The sequence below is a fragment of the Rhinolophus sinicus genome, linkage group LG05 (assembly GCF_036562045.2).
Source record: "Rhinolophus sinicus isolate RSC01 linkage group LG05, ASM3656204v1, whole genome shotgun sequence".
Taxonomy (NCBI): domain Eukaryota; kingdom Metazoa; phylum Chordata; class Mammalia; order Chiroptera; family Rhinolophidae; genus Rhinolophus; species Rhinolophus sinicus.
In genome coordinates this window covers 68,215,334-68,234,384 of record NC_133755.1, presented here as the reverse complement: position 1 = coordinate 68,234,384, position 19,051 = coordinate 68,215,334, and the positions used below count along the sequence as shown (strand labels likewise).

Genomic DNA, 19,051 nt, shown 5'->3' with positions numbered 1-19,051 from the left:
CAGAGCACTAACAAACTGTCTTGAATTAGGGGGGTCCATATCCTAAGTGTCTCTCTCTGTCTTAAAGTGTGCCTGAGCATTCCTTGCTCCTCAGCCTGAGATGCGGTTTCCTCAGAGAAGGCCCCTGTTCGGGTCCTCTCCTCCCTCGGTCTTTGCTCAAACATCACTCTTGGTGAGGTCTTCTCTGACCTTCCTATGTAAAACTGCACCCCTTTTCTGCCCCAATACTCCATATTTTCTTTTCCTGCTCTATTTCTCTCTGTGGCATTCACCATTAACCATGTCTCCTCTCTCTAGAATGTAAGCTCCACGTGCACTAGGGTCCTACTTTGTTTTATTCACAGTTATGTCCCTAACTCCCATTTGTTGAATGAGTGAATGAATGACTAGAAGTCAAACAGTCTTCATATTTTGCTTATCAGAGATCTTTTCCTACAGTCCCTATGGATTACCTCTTATTTTACATACAATTCTGACTTACGCTGAGGAGTTCTACAGACTGCTAACTCTCTGGTCTAGAGCATCCCAGGGGAAGAGCAAAATGAGGTCCAAAAAGCGAGTAACATACACAAGTTCATGAAGCATCCCCCACACACACCTCCCCAAGATGATCAGCTGCTGCTGTGCATCCCTGCGTCCCTCTCACGCTGCATCGAAATAGCCTATTGTATCGGCTAAGCATTGCCAACACAGTACTACTAACAAACCACCCCAAAACTGAACGGCATAAAACAACAAGCGTTTGTTCTCGCTCACAGGTCTGTAGATCAGATGGAATTGGCTGACCTATGTTAGGCTGGGTTAGTTAGGCTTGGCTCCAAGCTTCACGTGTCTCTCATCCTCCCTAGACCAGTGACTTCCTGGGAGCTGATCTTCTCATGTGATGGCAAAATGTAAGCACTGTGAGCAACAGCACTCAGAACCTTGCACAGAACAAGCTCACTCTTGTCTGCCCACATTCCATTGGACAAAACAAGTCATATGACCAAACCTACCATCAGTGGGGTGGGGAAATGCCCCCACTTCTAGTGGGAGGAGCTGCAAAGTTATACAGGAGGGGAAAGAAATGGGAGCAATCATGCCATCTACCACACCTGTTTCTTGTCTGGCTCCCCATGGGTGGGGACAGCCTTGAGCACAGAGGCCCAGTCTTATTCACAGCCCTCACGGCCTACATGGTGCCCAAACCCAGAAGGTACTAGGGAATATTTATGATTAAAAGTCTACCAGAGAGTTGGAAGTAATGAGTAAATCCAGAAAAAAAAAAAAATTCCTAGAATCACCCTTCCCCCATTTCCTTGAAAAAGTTTGACTCGTTCTCTGTTCCTGCAACAGGTATGTATCATTTTGAATGACTGGTCTCACAGCCATTGGCTGGGCAAGTATATATCATCCAGTCTCACAGTAAACCCAGATGGCTCTTAAGTGGCCAGGGCACGGTTGACAAACTAGGAAGTGATCCTTGCACTGTAGGAACCCTCCCTCATCAGTCAGGAGCCATCGGGAGGCATGGGCTCAGAGTTTCAGTCTGAATTCCCCCTCTAGTGATGAGGGACTGGGGTGAGCAGTGAAGGACCTGAGATTTTCCCCTTAGCTGGCTGTCTGCCCCAGGGCTGTCTCCCTTATTCTCTTCCTGCTTCTACATGGTCCTATCCTTTAAATGTTTCTGAAACACCAATACTTCCGTAAGTCTATCTCTATCCCCACCCTCAGCTTCACCATGTCACTTGGTTAACATAAAGGTCACCTCAACATTGACCAAGTTGCTTTGTTCCCTTTGGACACACATTAGCTTAGCACATCCCCAATTGTACTGCTCTCAGCCAGACTCACTAGCTCTCTAGTAAGGATATGAAAGAAGTAGGAGTTAGATACACCAGGTATAACCAATACCACATATCCTAATAAATGAATGAAATCAAAGATGTTGATACAGGGACTAGTGTAATAGGGGCAGCTACTGTGCTAAACACTGAGCATTTGCTGTTTTATTTTACCCCCATGAGATGAATATCATGACAGTTTTACAGGTGATGTAACAGAACAGAGTAAAGTGGTGAAGTAGCTTGGCCAATATGTTATAGCTAGCAAGCAAAGCATAAAGTTTTAGCCTAGAACTAATGATTCAAAAGCCCCTAGTCTTCAAAAGTATTGTTTCTGTGACAGATGCTACTAGTTTCCTTCCCAGTATCTGTCCCTCCCCACTTCCCCAATCATAGAATCTCCAACTCTTAACTAAGCACATCACTATCCCACAAAAATGACTATATTTCCCATTCTCCCTTGCAACTAGTAGCCACATGACAAAATTTGGGCCAATGAAATACAAGTGGAAATATATGCTCCTCCTGGGAAGTCTACTTAAAAGTCTCTGCAAAAGACTTTAAAGTCTCCACCAGTCTTCCTTCCTGCTGGCTCTGTGTGGCTATGATGGTTGGATTGCAGCCACCATCTTCGACCACAAGATGAAAACCACTTGTTGAAAGGGGTGGGGCCACAAGACAAGAGCATGAGTCCTTGGTGGCTTCAGGGAGCTGCACCCCCCTTCCCAGCTACCTTCTTTTATATGTCCAGGCTTCCTGTTATGCACAGCCAAACCCAACCCCAATATGTTAACTTTCCCGAGTTTTTGAAAAGGACCCCAGTTTGGGGGTGGGAGGAGGTTGGAAAAAACTGCACCAGGTACTGCCAGGCGTTATGTTCTCACTGGTTTTCTTTCTGATACTCAACAGTTTCTGCTGATTGACTCTAAAAAAGTCATTTCAAAGGCAGAAGGAGCAGTGCGGTCTCGCCTCAAATGAAAGCAACCCCACCCACCCCAACCCAAGACTCAGGTTCAGGCTTAGCCTTTGATTATGTGAAGTTTTGTAATCATGTTTAAAATTATTTTTACACCAGAAAATCAGGCTGTATCCATTCAGGGGTAGCTGTTAGCTGAAGCTTCACAGAGCTACAGAGCTGGAAAAATCTTCAAGAAATCTAGTGCCATCACTTTCTTTTTCAGTTGATACAAGTGAATTGGACATTAAGCCTCCTCTCAAAATCACATATCTGGTCAGGGTGAGAAGCAGAGATGTTTCAACAAGGACACTGTTCCAGTAAAACAAAGTTCTAAAACGTCTTCTTCAAATAATAACCACCCCTCACCCCCACACAGGTTCCCAAGTCAAGGAAATTCTCTTGGTTTTTCCCCGTGAACTATGGCAAAATACTGCTCTACAGTGACCTTTCCAGGGAGTGGCTTCAGACAAGCAAACCACAAACACATAGTGATAGTTTTCAATAGTCAAAACCCCAGAGAAAGGCTGGAACCCAAAATGCCATAGTGTGGGAAACAGTAAGTCTTTGGCATGTCCAAAGGAAAAAGAATTAGTCTTGCAGAGGTTTGCAGCAAAACACTATTCTCCTGCCCTACTTTCTTTAAATGTGCCTTTCAACTACAGATAACTTGACATTTCTGCTTCAATCTAAGTAGACCTTCTTACTAGGAGAAAGAAATTTTTTTTTAATTTATTGGGGTGACAATTGTTAGTAAAATTACACAGATTTCAGGTATACAATTCTGTATTACATCATCTATAAATCCCATTGTGTGTTCACCACCCAGAGTCAGTTCTCCTTCCATCACCATATATTTGATCCCCCTTACCCTCATCTCCCACCCCCCACTCCCCACCCCCCTTACCCTCTGGTAACCACTAAACTATTGTCTGTGTCTATGAGTTTTGTTTCTTATTTGTTTGTCTTGTTCTTTTGTTGTTCTGTTTCTCATTTGTTTGTCTTGTTCTTTTGTTGATATGTGGTTTATATACCACATATCAGTGAAATCACATGGTTCTCTGCTTTTTCTGTCTGACTTATTTCACTCAGCATTACACTCTCAAGATCCATCCATGTTGTCACAAATGTTCCTATATCATCTTTTGTTACTGCCGAATAGTATTCCAGAAGAAAGAAATTTTAAGAGCAGCTCACTCCAAGTATTGGAGTTTCAGGTCAATCCTATTTTTTTTTTTTTTTTTTTTTTTTTGGTCAAATAACTACGTTTCACCACACTCAGTGTAAGAAAACAGAAAAAATGGGATGAAAAAGCAGGGCCAGGCATTAACAAAAAGACAATGACAATGTGTGAAGAGTTGAAGGAAGGAGAAGAATGCAGTAAGGGGAAAGGAGCTGATGGCTGATGACACAGCACTGAACCAAACAGGGAGCGAGCAGCGCCGCCAGCAGCATCATTAAGGCCAGGTCACCGCTTACCTGCCTCTGATGCCCAGGTGACTGCCTCCTGCTCATGATAGTACATGTTGCCCAAGACAATGTAGGTGTTTACTTCACATTTTAATTTAATTTTGAAAAATCTCTTTCCATATGTGTGTGTGTGTGCATGTGTGTGTGTGTGCGTGTGTGTGTGTGTGTGTGTATAAATTCACCCAGAAAATTAAACTTTATTTCTATCTTCACATTTCTTTCTGGAAGTTTTTAGGCAACTGAGTCTTAAAACTCTGAGTCAGGCAGTACAGTCATCTAAAAACAGAAACAAGGTGACAGAGCCTGAGTATTAAGGAAGTCAAACAGATGTCAGGCTTTAGGTAGATTCCTTAGTCACCTCCAGGTTATAAAATAAATTCCTAAAAAGCCAAACATGTTGTTTCAGGCATATGGTATAAGACCTTCTGAAAGCCATGGGGAAAATAAATATTTACATGAAAGTTAAGCTTGGAAATTTTTTTAAAATTCAAAACCTACAGCAAAAGTAAAAGAATTTTGAGCTAAATCTCTGGAAAGCATTGAATGGTAAGAGTCTGGGGGGTAAGGAAGATCCTCTAGAGAAATACATGACCAGGTTTGAGGCAGCTTTTGTTGAAAATTGTCCTGGCTCAAAGCAGAACCCTTGATGGTTGTCCACAAATTACTTTTGTTCTTTAGAAACAAGAGAAGCCAGCTCTCCCTGCAAATTAAGGCAGTTCAGAGCACCACAGTGGGACTATTTCTGGTCTGTATGGCCAATGGCTGTGTCAAATTGACAGCACCTCAATGTCCTTGATCCTGGTGCGGCCTAGGGAGATAGATCGCATACTGGAAGCCATGGTGCCTGAAGACCCATCTTTGGCAGAATTGGGCATTGGGCCATGTTGGGCTCAATCTCAAAGGGGAAAACCTACAGAGGCTAAGATTTGGCTCCACCAAGATCTATACATTCTCTTAATATTTCACTTTCTGCCAACAAATATCTGATCCCTCTAAAACCACCCTCCTCCTGTCAAACCTTTTGAACTTGACCAACTTCTTCCCCAAGACACATCGACTAAGAGTTTCAGTAAATCAACCCAACTCATCTTCTCACTCATTCAAACTCTCTGTTCACACTGCATTCCCAGTAAGCCTGAGTCACTCAGACCCCCCAGTGGGCTGGACCATCAACCAAGACACTTGTTTCTCCTTCCTCCTACATCAGGCCCTCCCACAGGCCAACCCCCGAGAATACCATTCTGCTAGCCCATAACAGTTGCTACCCTTCTCCAAAGTGACTGACGTGGAAGCTCTACCTAAGAGGCCCTGGGCAGCCACAGTACAAATCCACCAACCTCAAATTCTCCCAGCCTGACATTCATGTAAGAAGGAATCACTGCTCTGAACAACTCCAGAGGGCAAAACTCATGCATCTGGTACAACGCATCATCCGCATCATGAACTTGAAGCCATGGAAATAGACTTAGATACATTCAGTAATTTACCCAAGGCCATGGAGCTAATTGAATGACAGAGGATGTAAACCTGAGTCTACACAATCCTCGGTCTTGATACTCATTCTCTGCTCTGTAGAAGCATCAGAACCTGGAGCTGAAGGGGGCTCTAGAAGCCATTAAGCTCAGCAGCCCACCCCAACAGTCTTCCCAAACCCAGCATTCTCCATTGCTAGCCAAGATGGACACTTCTAGTCTTGAGAAGTACTTACAATCAGAAACTTCTCTGTCATTTCAGAATGCAAATTTGTCCCTCCCCTCAAGCTTCACTCATTGGTCAGATTGCACCCTAGGGGTCAGCTCAGAAGTCAATCTGCATCTTTCAACAGTCCTGAAAGTTAAGGAGTCTATACAGGAGAGCACTGTAGAAAGCACATGGGCTTGGGAGTCTGACAGAAAACAGCAGGAAGAATCCTGCCTTCCTTCTGTGCCAGCTAGATGGTTTGCTACCAGCAGGTAGGTTCCGTTGCCTCTGTGAGTCTCAGTCTGCTGGTCTATAAAATGGCTGTGGCCTGGCATGCATCACAGGAGGGTTAGATGGCATGTGGTATATAAAGGGGTCAATGCAGAGTTGGCAAAAAGAAAACACTCAACAAGTGGTCTCTCTCATCAGCAGCTTACAGAAGCAGACCCAAAGCTCAGGGAGGTAAACAACTTGCTCAAGAATACAGAGCTGAAAGACCTGAGTGAGAAGTCGGAGCTTTCCCTGTCTGCATTCTGACTAACTCCTGCTAAAAGTCCAGCTCACAGTCCAAGAACTTTCTGGTGTCATAGCCAATAACTTGGCTAACACCAGGTACTACACTAGAAAGATGTGCAAATTTACCCAATGGAATCAAATAAGCCTATGTGCACACCCATATTCTAGAAAGATGTTTAACATGTACACACACAATCACACAGACACACACACACACACACACACACACACACACACACATCCAAAGCCTACCGCAGAATTCTAATGCTTTCACTAAGACTGAGGTCTTAGTGGTTGAGTCTTCAAGCACACAGAACAGGAGACTGAAGCTGGATTCTCGTCTTCACTCTATTAACTAGCTATGTGACCTTGAGCAAGCCGCTAAGCCATTTACCCAATCTGGGTCACAGTTTCTTCATCTCTAAAATGCAAGGGTTGGGCTGTTTAGAACTCTATCACACCTCCCAGGTGTAAAACCCTAGAGTTCTAAGTCAGTCTGGATTTGGAGCTTAGGCTTCAGTCCTAGGCACAGCTTTCATTTCTAAAGGACCAAGTCAGAGGGCTTAATCAGATTACCACTGAATTGGATCCACTCACTTGCTTAAGTCCTCTAGGCAGCAAATGGCAGAGCCAGGATTCAAGATATCTGAGTTCTCCTAGGTACTGAGAGTTCCAGCTGGGGCTACTCCCGGGTAATGTTAATTAGTAACTGGACACTGTGCTGGCAAGGGACAGCAGGTAATATGAGCAGATGCACAGTCTTTAGACTGAGTGTTGCTTTCAGCCTCTTGTAATCCGAGTGGGGAAAACACCTCAGATGTTTGAATTATCCGCCATCCAGAAAACCTGCCCATTTAAAATATACCACAGACAAAAGAAACAAGGATAAAAAGTTCTACATAGCTGAAAAACAGCCAATAGGATCCTGGCACAAAGGCATGTCTACTTTACTCACAGGAGAAGTTTTGAAGCCCTTTCACGACCTCTTTCTTTTTATTTGTATGAGCATGGCTATGGTTTCTCAGACTGGCTTATTGTATTTTCTAAAGATGTCACATCAGTATCTCTCATCCCACATGGTCTTCTATTATGTGACAGCACCACCCCATTATCAAAAGATGAAGTCCAGCTCACCTCCCTTGAATGTGGGCCAGCCTGTGCCTCAAGTCTAACAACAGAATGATGCCGGGTAAACTCTGAGGCCATGCAGCTTCCACACAGTTTCCATGGGATGCTTGCTCTGCAGGAAGCCAGCCACCATGTAAACTGTCCAACTACCCTGAGACCACCTTGCGAAGGACATCATGTGTAGGGAGGGCAGGTTGACAGTCCTATCTCTGCACATCTTCCCAGGAATCTCCTCAAAGGCACCAGCCATGTCATTAAAGCAATCTTAGACACTCCAGCTGAGATCCACTGTTTGAACTCAATCAAACCTCATGGAATAGAATTGCCCAGCTGAGCCCCTCTCAGTTTCATGACTTTCAGAACATGTGAGTTAGAATAAAATGTTCATTTAAGCCTTTAACTTCTGGGGAAGTTTGTTATGCAGCAATGGGTGACCAGAAATGCTCAATCAAAAGCAGATTAGAAGTAACAATTTAGAAAGAGGGAGCCTGCTGGTGGAAGAAAACACACAGGGAAAGAAATGGCAGCTGATTGCCCAATGACAGGGGAGACAGAAAATCCACGATGACAGATGAAAGAACCAAAAAGTACAGCAATTGGAGGCCTAAGAGCAGACATCTCCCTGTGGCCTCCTGAAGTTATCAGGGTGCCACAACACGAAACTCTTGATGTTCATAATGAGTCCCCGGAACCATGAAGAACAGTTTAAATTTTATTCAGAACCCTCTAGGATGGGACAGTGCCTGCCACATGCGATAGGGATAATAATGTACTTACCTTCCAATGTATTTCCTTTCTTGCTATGTCTGATGCTTCTGCCACTATGGCCCCAGGAAAGGGGAAGAGCAAAGGCCTCCTCCGAAAGGAGGGAAGGAAGTGGATATGACATAGGGGAAGTTCCTTCCTGGTAGGAAAGGGAAGTAGAAGAAAAGGCTTTGGGGGCTCCAGGGTAAAAGGAGAGAAGCCACAGGAGGAAGCAGGCAGATTCTGCTCCCTTTCATGAGTTCCAAAACCGAGTGCCAAGAGACAAAACGTAGAAGAGAGTGGGAAGCTGAAAGTAGAGGCACTTTTGCTCTGCTTGCAAATTGCATCTCTTGAGGAATCCCACTGCGGTAAAGAAAGCAGCCCTTACCAAGATGGGGTTGGTAGAGAAGAATGGAAATAATGACATCGCGCGTTTAGGTAGAGACAGTAGAAAATAGAAGGTCTCTGTGAGTTCTGTTTTCAAAATGGCCTCCAAAGGCTCTTGTCCTTAGACAGAGAGGACTAGGGTTAGTTCCCTGCTAGCCTCAGTTCTTTGCCAATGGGGAAAAGATCCCTGTGCTTCTAGTGGAGAATGGGAGGTAAACCAAGATCTGGGCCGATACGAGGCTGCCAAGATGAAGGGCAAGTTGACCTAGAGCTGAGGCTGTAGGATACTCAGTCCTTAAGGAGCAGTGTGTCCAACTGCGGAAACACGTCCTTACCAGTTTGTGAATCACCACTTACTTAAGCCCTGAGTTCGCCACCCTCTGCTACCTTGGCTTTCCTGGTGCTCTTCCAAGGTCCTCGTGGTCCAGCAACAGATACTGCAGCATCTGTTCTGACTGGCTGGTGCTCGTGCCCTGCTGGTTGGTAAATATTCTGAGTGTCACCTGCACAGGTAGCCAGTCTAAGCCAGGGGAGAAATAAGGACATGGCCAAGACACAGAGGACCTGTGGAGCCAGCGAGAGGCACAGTGGGGCCACATCCGCCATAGCCTCAGTTCTGACTCAGCTGAAAGACCAGACCATGGGTTTTCCCAGCCACAGACCTCATTAGTAGATTCCGCTAAGACATGTGTGACCAGACAGGTCCAGGGACATCTCCATGGAAGCCAGTGAAGACCCACACACCAGTAGGAATGGACTAGCCACCCTCCCCATCACATGCCCTGGGGACACACCACCTAGAAGAAGGTGGTGAGGTGAGAAACCGAAGGACAGAGCATCTGCTTGTGTAAGAGATGGAATCAATCCAGGAGAAGCAGAGTTGAGATGGAGATAGCATGTACTGGTAGTTTTAATTCCTTTTTCCTAATGAGAAAAAACCTCAGCAGACAAATGAACTCTTATTAGAAGAGTTATTAAAGGTACATTTTGATCTGCAGTGAGTATAAATTTTCACCATGTTACATATTTATCCGAAATATTTCCTTCCAAAATTGTTTTGTTGTGAAAACAGATGGGATTTTGTTTTTATGCTAGATCATCTTCCACTCTCTGGAAAATGTTCCCCCCTGGAATGGTTTGATTTCTGAGGGTCACCAAAAGTGGAAACTTCCACCAACTCTGTGTCTAGCATAGCCATGACAGCCAATAAAAGTCAAACGCGCGTGCACGCACACAGACACACACAAAGATAGAAAACCCATGTGATTTTTATCTATGCTGTGTGGAGAAAATCCCTTGCCACAAGCAAAACCAGCCTTCAGCTTGAAGACAGCCCAGACTTACTGGGTTTTCTACAGGCTCAAAAAGTCCCACCAAGAGACGCTTTGTTCTCCCCTGGAGCTGGGGACAAGTGTTGGGTTCACTCACTTGTGTTCTCTGGCTTCTCTCAGCTTTCTGATGCCCGGCCAGCTTGTTCCCTGCTGGTGAGAACAGCTCCATGAAGCTGGGTGACCTGAAATCTGTTTCCTCTCCCCACCACACCAAATGACCTACACAATGTGGTAAAGAGACTCTTGTTCAACAATATCTGGAAACTTCTACTTTGGGGCACACACAGCATTGCATTTCTCTGCACCCTTAAAGTTAGGCATAGCCACATGATTTGTTCTAGCCATGAAAAGAATGCAGGAAGGACGCTGATCATTTCCAGGCCTACCCATTTCTCTTCTGGTGTCCTACCCCCCAGCCCTTTTTTCTCTGGCCTTGTGAACCCTGAGTCCTTGTTTATCAATAGTGGCCACATAGGATGGTCAGGCCATCCTGATTGGAGGCTAAGGTCTTCTTCCATCCACGGATCCACTCACTCGCTCCTGAATGTCTGTTTCTCCTTCTGTTAAAGAGAAGAAACACCTATTTCCCACCTCAGCACTGTGTGAAAACTATCTGAGTCCAACAGATGGTCTGTGTTAAGTTTTCTTTTGAAAATGACCTCAAACGGCTATGACGAGCCATCACGGTCTGATGAGGGAAACCAATGACAATGATGTAGCATGAGCAAAATACGCTTGGGTTGTATTAAGTTACTGAGGTGTTTTGGGTTATTATTGCAGTATAACTTAGACTGGCATGCACGACAGTCAAAGAGAAAAATTAGGGCATTCTGTTCATTTTCTACTGCTGTGTAGCAAACTTCTACAAACTCAGTGACTTAAAACAACACCCATTTCTTTGCTCATTGGCTATGGGTCGGATGTCTGGCTTCACCTTGGGAGTCCGCACTGGGGTCTCACAGATGGTATCAGAGCTCAGGGGCCTCTTCCAAGTGCATGTGGCTATTGGTAGAATTCAGTCCCTTGTTGTTGTACAATTGAGGTCCCCTCTTTCTTGCTGGCTGTCAGCCAAGGCCACTCTCCTCAAATAGATGCTACCCACAGTTTCCTGCCCCATGGCCCTCTCCACAATATGACAGTTTGTTTCCCTGAGGCTAGTGGAAAACATCACACCCTCTCTCTGACCTCTTGACTTTGACCTCTAGACCTTTACAGAGCCTACTGGTTATGTTGGACTCACCCAGAATGGTCTTCTTTTGATTAACTTCAAGTCAACCGATTGGGGACCAAAATTGCATCTGCAAAATTCCTTCACCTTTGCCATATAAGGTAATCCTATCATGGTAATTACATCCCATCACATTCGTATAGCCCACCCTCATTCACGGTGAGGGTCTTAGACAAGGGCATAGATCTGCGGGGGTCATCTTAGAATTCTGCCTACCATAGACATTTAAGAAACCTTTCTGATCAATATTAGCACTAGAAAATTTAGGACCCATCTAAAGCCTTACATTAACTTCTTCCTTGCTCACAAACAAGAAAACCTCTCCCCAAATATCCTAAAGCCTTGCAACTCAAAGTGAGTGACTTATGGGCCAGCAGCCTGGACATCACTTGTGAGAAATGCAAAAAAATCTCTGGCCCCACCTCAGACCTGGGGAGTCAGAACCATCTGCCTCTTCACAAAACTCCCAGAGGATTTGATATGCACTGATCATTAGCACGGGCTTATTCAATAAAGTAGGCAGATACCCACATGGAGTGAGAGCGCAGGTAATGTCACATCCCTGGGCCCTGATCACCCCAACCCTCTCAGAGTGGTTTTTGAAATTCTGCTGTCAGAACCTCAGAATCTGATGATGATGATGATATTGAAGGTGGTGACGACAGCTAACCCTGAACATCCGCCATGTGCCAGGTGGCAAGCAAAGGTTTGAAACACACTGTTTCTTCTCATTTTTCCCAACAGTTTATGAATTACATGCTATCATTTTCATTTTAGAGATGAAGACGCCGTGGCTTACAGAAGGTTGACTCCTCCACTAGAACACAAATAGGAGTGATGGGGCCAAGATTTGATTCTTACCCCTTTAAGTTAGGATTAAATGAGCATTTTGTCACAAGATGTCAAAGCTTACAAAATGGGAATCACAGCCCAGTTCAACTTGTGAACGGGCATGATTCAGCAAAAGTGTGTTATTTTTTCACTGAATGTCTTTTCCCAGGGACAAGCTCCTTCCAGTTGGCCACACGTCCTACCACTCACAGCCGCATTGATTTGACTTGCTGCGCGGCTCCTGAATGCACTCAGGTTTGCAATCCCCAATTAAGTCCAAGTATTCTTAGAGTTCCTCTTGATATTTCATGAAAAATTTGTGTGGTATGACTGCTTTCCAGAGATTCTTTAAAATAGCAAAGAATCCTGTTCTCTAATCCATTCTTTTCATCTGATGAATGAAACTGACATCCAGAAACGAAGTTATGCTCCTAAGTCGCACAGCAAGATAATATTCAGGTTTTAAACTGGGCTCTTTGCCTCAAAATCAAGTGCCACAATCATTTGCCTCCTGTGTTTAGGAAATGACTTATGCTTAATATGAAGCAGAGGTGCTTAACTAAAGTATGCTTCAGAAACGCTTGGATGGCGTTCCACTGAGATTCTCAGATTTCTTTCCCGATTGTGCTACCAGTGACTCAAATGCCCATTTATCTGCTGACAATCGTCGGGTAAATGACAGGTTCCGAACACAAGATTTGAAAGAAGAAGTAAGTCTCTGAGTAGCTTAGAAAGGGTGGGACAGTGAGAGGGCAGTGGATCTCAGCCTTGGTTATACATACATCGGAACTGCCTGGGAAGCTTCAAAAACAGCTGATGCCTGGGCTCCACCCCCCAGGTTCCTGATGTAATTGGTCCAGGTACTGAGATTTTTAAAAGCTCCCCAAGTGATGCTAACCACTGGAGCAGGGGCTCTGAGGTGCTGGAGAATCGACACTAAGCCACCACTGTTATTCTTGTGGCCCCGCTGGGTTTGGCCCATCAGCTGACCACAGGAATTTTCATATTCCTTTCATCTTTTTGCTTCCCTCTTCCCTCCTCCTTTAAGCAACACTCTTTCGTGGGTAGAGAACAAAATCGATAGGCGACTGAGGTCAAATTTCAGTCAGTGATGGACTCACTTGTTCCTGCTAGGCCTACTTCTCCATCTGTTAAACAGAATAATCCTCTTTAACACATCGCCTCCTCTAGCACTCATCAAAGCCAATAGAAGGTCTCTGTGAGTTCTGTTTTGAAAACAGCTTCCAAAGGCTCTTGTCCTGAAATAACTCACTCGTACGTTTGCCACTGGACATGGAACCTCCTCTTATCTCCTCAAAAAGTGGTTCTCAAGGTGCGGTACCCGGACCAGCAGTATCAGCATCACCCAGGAACTTATTAGGAATGTAAGTCCTCACCACACACACACACACACACACACACACACACACACACACACACACCTACAGAATCAGAAATTCTGAGAGGGCCTGGTGATGCGTTTTAATAAGCCCTTTGGGTGATGCTGCTGCAGGCTCAAGTCTGAGAACCACCGGCCGAAGACACTGTCACAATCAGGTGTCCCCATATAGAGAGCAGGCGATGACATTAAAAGACAATCCAAATGTGTACTTGCACTACTTCACTTGTGTTGTCAGTAGAGTCGACTCTGCGTCCTGGGGGAGGAGCGGCCAGGGGGCCTGTGGACCTGGATCACTCAGTTGTCTGTCGTTAAACAGTTGGGCTTTGGAGGTTGGGTGGGGGTGGTGATGTTGAGGGACAGGTCTGCTGTCAGGTGTGGAAGAGGCCCCCAGCCCAACAGGGAACGAGTGGGACAGAGACTTCCTTCCCACCTTTTAGGATAACCAAAGCGGCTGAACAAATGAAAAAGAGTTAAAATGGACAAGACTGTGACGAGGTTTGAGGGCAGGGTCTCCTCCTACTGCGCGTGTGGGAAAACCACACCGAGTGGGGGGAAGGAACCCACTGCCCTCTCGGGACAGCAGAGCTCAGAGAAACGGGCCAGGAAGAGGGCGAGCTTGGGGTGAGATGGACCACCGAGAGGGAGACCTGCAGTATCCCAGCACAGACACTGAGCTGCTGGGGTAGCGCTGGGGAGTTCCAGTCACTCAACTGCCTCAGTTTACAGAAGAGGAAACTGAGAGATGATGAGCCTTGACCAACATCACACCATGGTAGAGGCAAAGCTGGGGCCAGGAGGTAGGGGACTCCCGAGGGAGCTGGGGTTCCAAGAAGAGGAAAGTGGGATTCAAGGGGAGTGGGATTCGAGAGGGAGAATGTCCAATACTGAGAGCAGACGTGGAGGCAGCACCCACCTTGTGCCAGGCACGACTCTAAGTGCTCTCCATGATTCAGATGCATGGACTCTTCCCACCAGCCTGTGGTCCTCCTCACCTTCAAGATCACTATGTACCGATAGGGAAACTGAGGCACTGGGCAGGTAAAAAAATGTGCAATTTGTTTCATTACAATTAAGGGTTAACACAATTTTTTTAAAGAATTGTGCCCAGTTTTATTGTTTCATGAGAAAGAAGCCAGGGATAAAGGTAAGCTGGACGCTTCTTGGCTGTTGATTACTGACAAGCTCGTGGCCACTGGGTAGATGACCTCTACTCACATGGTACTCCTTATGCACTAGAGTACAGAATATCTTAAAGACAGCTTTGAGTATGTTATGAACACAGACGTGACATTATACAGCTAGGAAGAGGCAAAGTTTGGACTTGAACCTGACCCTTTCCCACCAAGCTCTGCTCACCACTCCTTCAAGACAACCAAGCCCAGTGTTAGAAAAGTACACTTACATTAAAAAAGAAGACATGCCTCACTAGGAAATCCCAGAATCCTTCCAAAGAAGAAAGCCTCTGAATTCAGTGTACGTCTCACTGTCACAGCCTCTCATGAGGTGAACACCTGCCAGTAGCAATTCATTTCCTCTCACTGGATTCCACAGCGGTTTTGCCCATTGCTATGACTCTGAGGAGGGCCTCAGAAGCCCTCTCATTCAGCCCAATTTGTGACAGAGAGAGAAACTGAAGGCCTAAAAAGTCAAGGTCACCTTTTGTCGTGCAGGGCGGCCTGTGGGGTCTCAGCTCCTGCTCCCCACACAAGAACGCAGGACATGGTGAGGCCAAAAAGGAACACCCACGGAGCCATAGGTAGGGGAGTCATACCACTATGGTCTCACTGGAGGCTGGGTTCACACGATGTGTGACCTGCTGTCCGCTTTTCTGCCAACCGACCGACTCCACTCGACTTGCCTCTAGACTCACTCGACCCACTCTCCAGTGCAGCCACGGCAGTTACATCAGTGGCCAACTGGCTAACTGGCTACAGCTAGCCACAGCCAACGGCCATCTACTACCTGAGCCAGCTCCTTTCCATGTGAGGCCGAGAGCATGGAAACTGCTCTCTGGGGCTGTGTCTCCACACCTTCACACAGGTGGAGAAGGTCACAGAAATGAGGATTGTCCCCCAGAGAAGGTACCTGAGGTCTAGAGACATCAGGAGAGCTGCCTGAGGTTCCATCCAGAAATGGAAACCAGGGGTCCTGACTCCCAGATTTCCTCTCTCTCTCTCTCTCTCTCTCTCTCTCTCTCTCTCTCAGAAGTCTCTTACCTGTAGCTCTGCATTTTTCACCTTGTTGCTTCTCACCTGGGGAGGGCTGCCAGGCCTGACTTTCACCTCAGTGGAAGCTCAGCATTTGGGGCACAGATTTATATCCCCGTCCTCCCGGGATTTCCTAATCAGGCTTGTGTCACTCCCTCCAACTGAGTGGCAGTGGACACACCTTTTCTCTCCTCACAGGGGAGCACCCCAGGCTATAGTGCTGGGTATGTGATCACTCAGATGGGGAAGTGGCCAAGGAAACTCTGCGTAAGTTTCCCTATTTTTCTGTGACTGGCTAAGACTCATCCTTCCAGCTGAGAGGTGGTTTTAAAGTCGTGTGTCCTTTGCCCTATGTGGTTCTGTTAGAGATAAGGAGGACTTGTGGTCTCTAACCAGTGGGATAGTGGATGTTTCTCCCTTAGGACCCTCCTGGGATCAAAGGAGTGTTAAGTTTATGAGTCCCTGGCTGCCGGTGTTACATGACTTTTCCTTGTTAAGTGAAGAAAGGGGGTGATTTCCAAATCTTTATTACAGTTTGTGGAATTCACCTAACTGAATAGTTTATACTCTGAAAATGAGAGTTCAGTCCTCAGTCATGTCTGTACAAGACTATGTCCCCTCACGTCCTCTAACGAGCCCAAAGGCAATAGTGACGACTCCTCTCTCCCCTCATGAGCCACGGCCATGAAGTTAGAGAGGACCCCGGGAGCTTGCCCCACAGACACACACGGCCAGTTCCTTCAGCCCTACCTTCCCACCTCGCTGATTCAAAGCCCTGCTGTCCAGACTAGATGGGACCGTAAAGACCTCTCGGTCCAGTGCCCTGCTTGATATGAACATACCGGTATTGAGGTTCTTCCAGGTGTAAATCCAGATGCAGGAACTCTTTTAGAGAATGCTTAGGAATTTCATATCCAAAACAAATGGCTCAAAGTCAAAAGGACCCACTGGCCCCAGTTTTATCCTTTTGTTAACAAGGCAGGTATCTCTCAGGGGTCACAACTCAGACTGGGTAAATAAAATCTGAGAAAAATACATTGTTGAAACTAGATGGAAATGCAGAGATGGTCAAATCCATCCTGCAATTTTAAAAAGAGCAAACTGACGTACAGGCACACAGGGGGACCACAGGTGAGAAAGCTGTATGAATTTAATGATGTATATACTGTCATGAAGGGGGACGTTCTTATGGAAGCTGTGACTACCCCCAAATGGAGCTTGATGGGCAAAGGGTAAATGTTACATTGGATCCATGTTTATTCTTTTTCCAAGGACCAGTCGAGTGGGGAATATTTGATTTGTTCCAAGTTTTGCCATGGTAAGATTAAACAGGGAGCTATAAATTTGGGGTCAAGCCAAGTAAGTTTCAAGGATGTGAATTCACCCCAGCAGGAAAATCTCACCAAATACCATCATCATGCCCAGATAAAGGGCATGAGAATAATTGAGTCCTGTCAACACCCTGCCTGTGGTCAAAGACATCAAACACATCAGTCCCATCTGACCTGTCTTGGTTGGGATCCCAGTCACTAAATAGCACAGGGCAGACTACAACTTAATATAGCCAGAGAGAGGAAGTGAAATCATGCAATCTGCATTTGCCCCTGCTAAAGTAACTGCTCATCTTGTGATCCATAAAGAGGAATTTGCATAACCTCCGTCTCACTATGGGAAAACTCCATCATGGAGGCACAAGCATTGCTTGAATAGTCCTTTCAAGAACGAATGCCTCAGACCTAAGAGTCAGCCACAGTCCCCAACTCTGCCGTGGTACTCATGAAACAACGGCTACCTTTCCCACCTCCCTCAGTTCCCTATACACTGTCCTGTTCTCACTATCTCCTGTACATTTGGTTCAATTTCTCCACCAACTGATGGGAAATAGATAAGGCACAGAATGTTCTGAAGTATCTCAAAATCTTCTGAGGTTTGAGGTGAAAGTCACCCAGGATGTTTATTGCAAGGATTGAAGCAATGAGTCTTCACTTTTTAGACCCAAAGGCCTTTCCAAAGTCTGTTCTGGTTCAGAAATCAGCAGCATCCTCTGAAAACCCTTGGGGCAAGCTTCCAACCCCTTTTGCTTCCTTGTGGAAGCCAGAGGGTTGGAGAAAGTGAAAAGGGAGCTGGAGGAGAGTGTGTGTTGGCCAGTATGTCATGTATTATAACGAGGACTATTTGTCCCAGGTTTTATGGGACAGCTTCTCTCATGTTATCTTCATAAATGCACTCACTCATATCAGATCAGAATCCTTAATTTTGATTCAAGAAAATAGGGTGTGGAAGAGACACGGTTCTGTGACATGACTGCTGCCTGACCTGCGGCAAGTTGACCCTGGCCCTAACCTTAGACAGCCTCTAGGGGAGGTTACTTATCTCAAACCTCCCTTAGAGACTGTCTGATCATAATGAGTGTTTGTTTTGACATAAGTCAGCACCCCTCCTCTGCCCCCTACTCCGTGCTGGTTCCTGAGTGTCCTGATCTGGTCAAGCACATAAAGAAATTTCTGTACTTGGCAGCATAGTACTGTTAACTATCCCCTTTTTGCCTAGATAATTCTTTGGCACCTGCCCAGCGGTGTGGGGATGCATTTTGTCTTGCAGCCACCCAAGACGCACCTCATACGTAAGTTTCCTTTAATAAACTCTATTAATTACCAGACAGGCATGACCAGCCTTCTTCCTCGGTGTTTCCCTGCCCAACCCTTACAGAGGTAGATTTTCAGTCCCGGACCTTTCCCCAAGTCTGCGTGTGGTAGCATGTGGTCATCAAACCCATAGGATCAATTTACCAATCAGACCCCATAAAATTGAAAATTCTAAGGCATTTCTGGTCAATAACAGAAAAAAACTGTATGTCTTATAGAGGCAGGAGAAAAGTCACTCCCTCCCCATGAATAATTTACAAATTAACAAAGTTAAAATGAAAATATTGACTGCAGTGGGCTTCAGTCACCTCCTCTGTGAAAACAAAGGGCTGAGGTAAATGAGTTTTGTACTAGCTTTCTATTGCTTCTTTAACCAATTACCACCAGCGGTGGCTTCATACAACATGAATTAATTCTCTTCTGGTTCAGGTGGTTAGAAGTCTGACACAGGTCTCAATGAGCTAAAATCAAGTATTGGCAATGCTGATTCCTTCTGGAAAGTCCAGGGAAAAATCATTTTCTTACCTTTTCAGTTTCTAGAGGTTGTCATTCCTGGACTGTGGTCCCCAGCCCATCGCCGGTTCCCCCTCTGCTTCCATCACCATGTGGCCTCCTTCCTCTGACCCTCTTGCCTCCCTCAAATAGGGACCCTCATGATAATATTTGGGGTACCCCCCAAGTAATCCAGGATAATCTCCCCCCTG

At 45.7% G+C, this 19,051-nt stretch overlaps 1 protein-coding gene across 8 annotated transcripts in view; it reads right to left on the bottom strand.

The window, feature by feature from the left end:
- Nucleotides 1–15,893, bottom strand: part of IL1R2 (interleukin 1 receptor type 2) — a 32,792-nt gene extending 16,899 nt beyond the window's left edge. The window contains exons 1-2 of one of the 8 annotated variants that reach the window (XM_019753786.2): nt 15,712–15,893; nt 14,409–14,525 (exon numbers count right to left, since the gene is read on the bottom strand). In XM_019753786.2, the coding sequence (XP_019609345.2) occupies nt 14,409–14,525; nt 15,712–15,725 (131 nt within the window). In that variant the 5' untranslated portion in view covers nt 15,726–15,893. Of the gene's footprint in view, nt 1–786; nt 921–6,696; nt 6,782–8,349; nt 8,414–10,047; nt 10,185–14,408; nt 14,526–15,711 lie in introns of those variants that run through there. The other 7 variants (XM_074332453.1, XM_074332454.1, XM_019753787.2 and 4 more) reach the window with 7 other exon arrangements.
- Nucleotides 15,894–19,051: the final 3,158 nt, after the last annotated feature.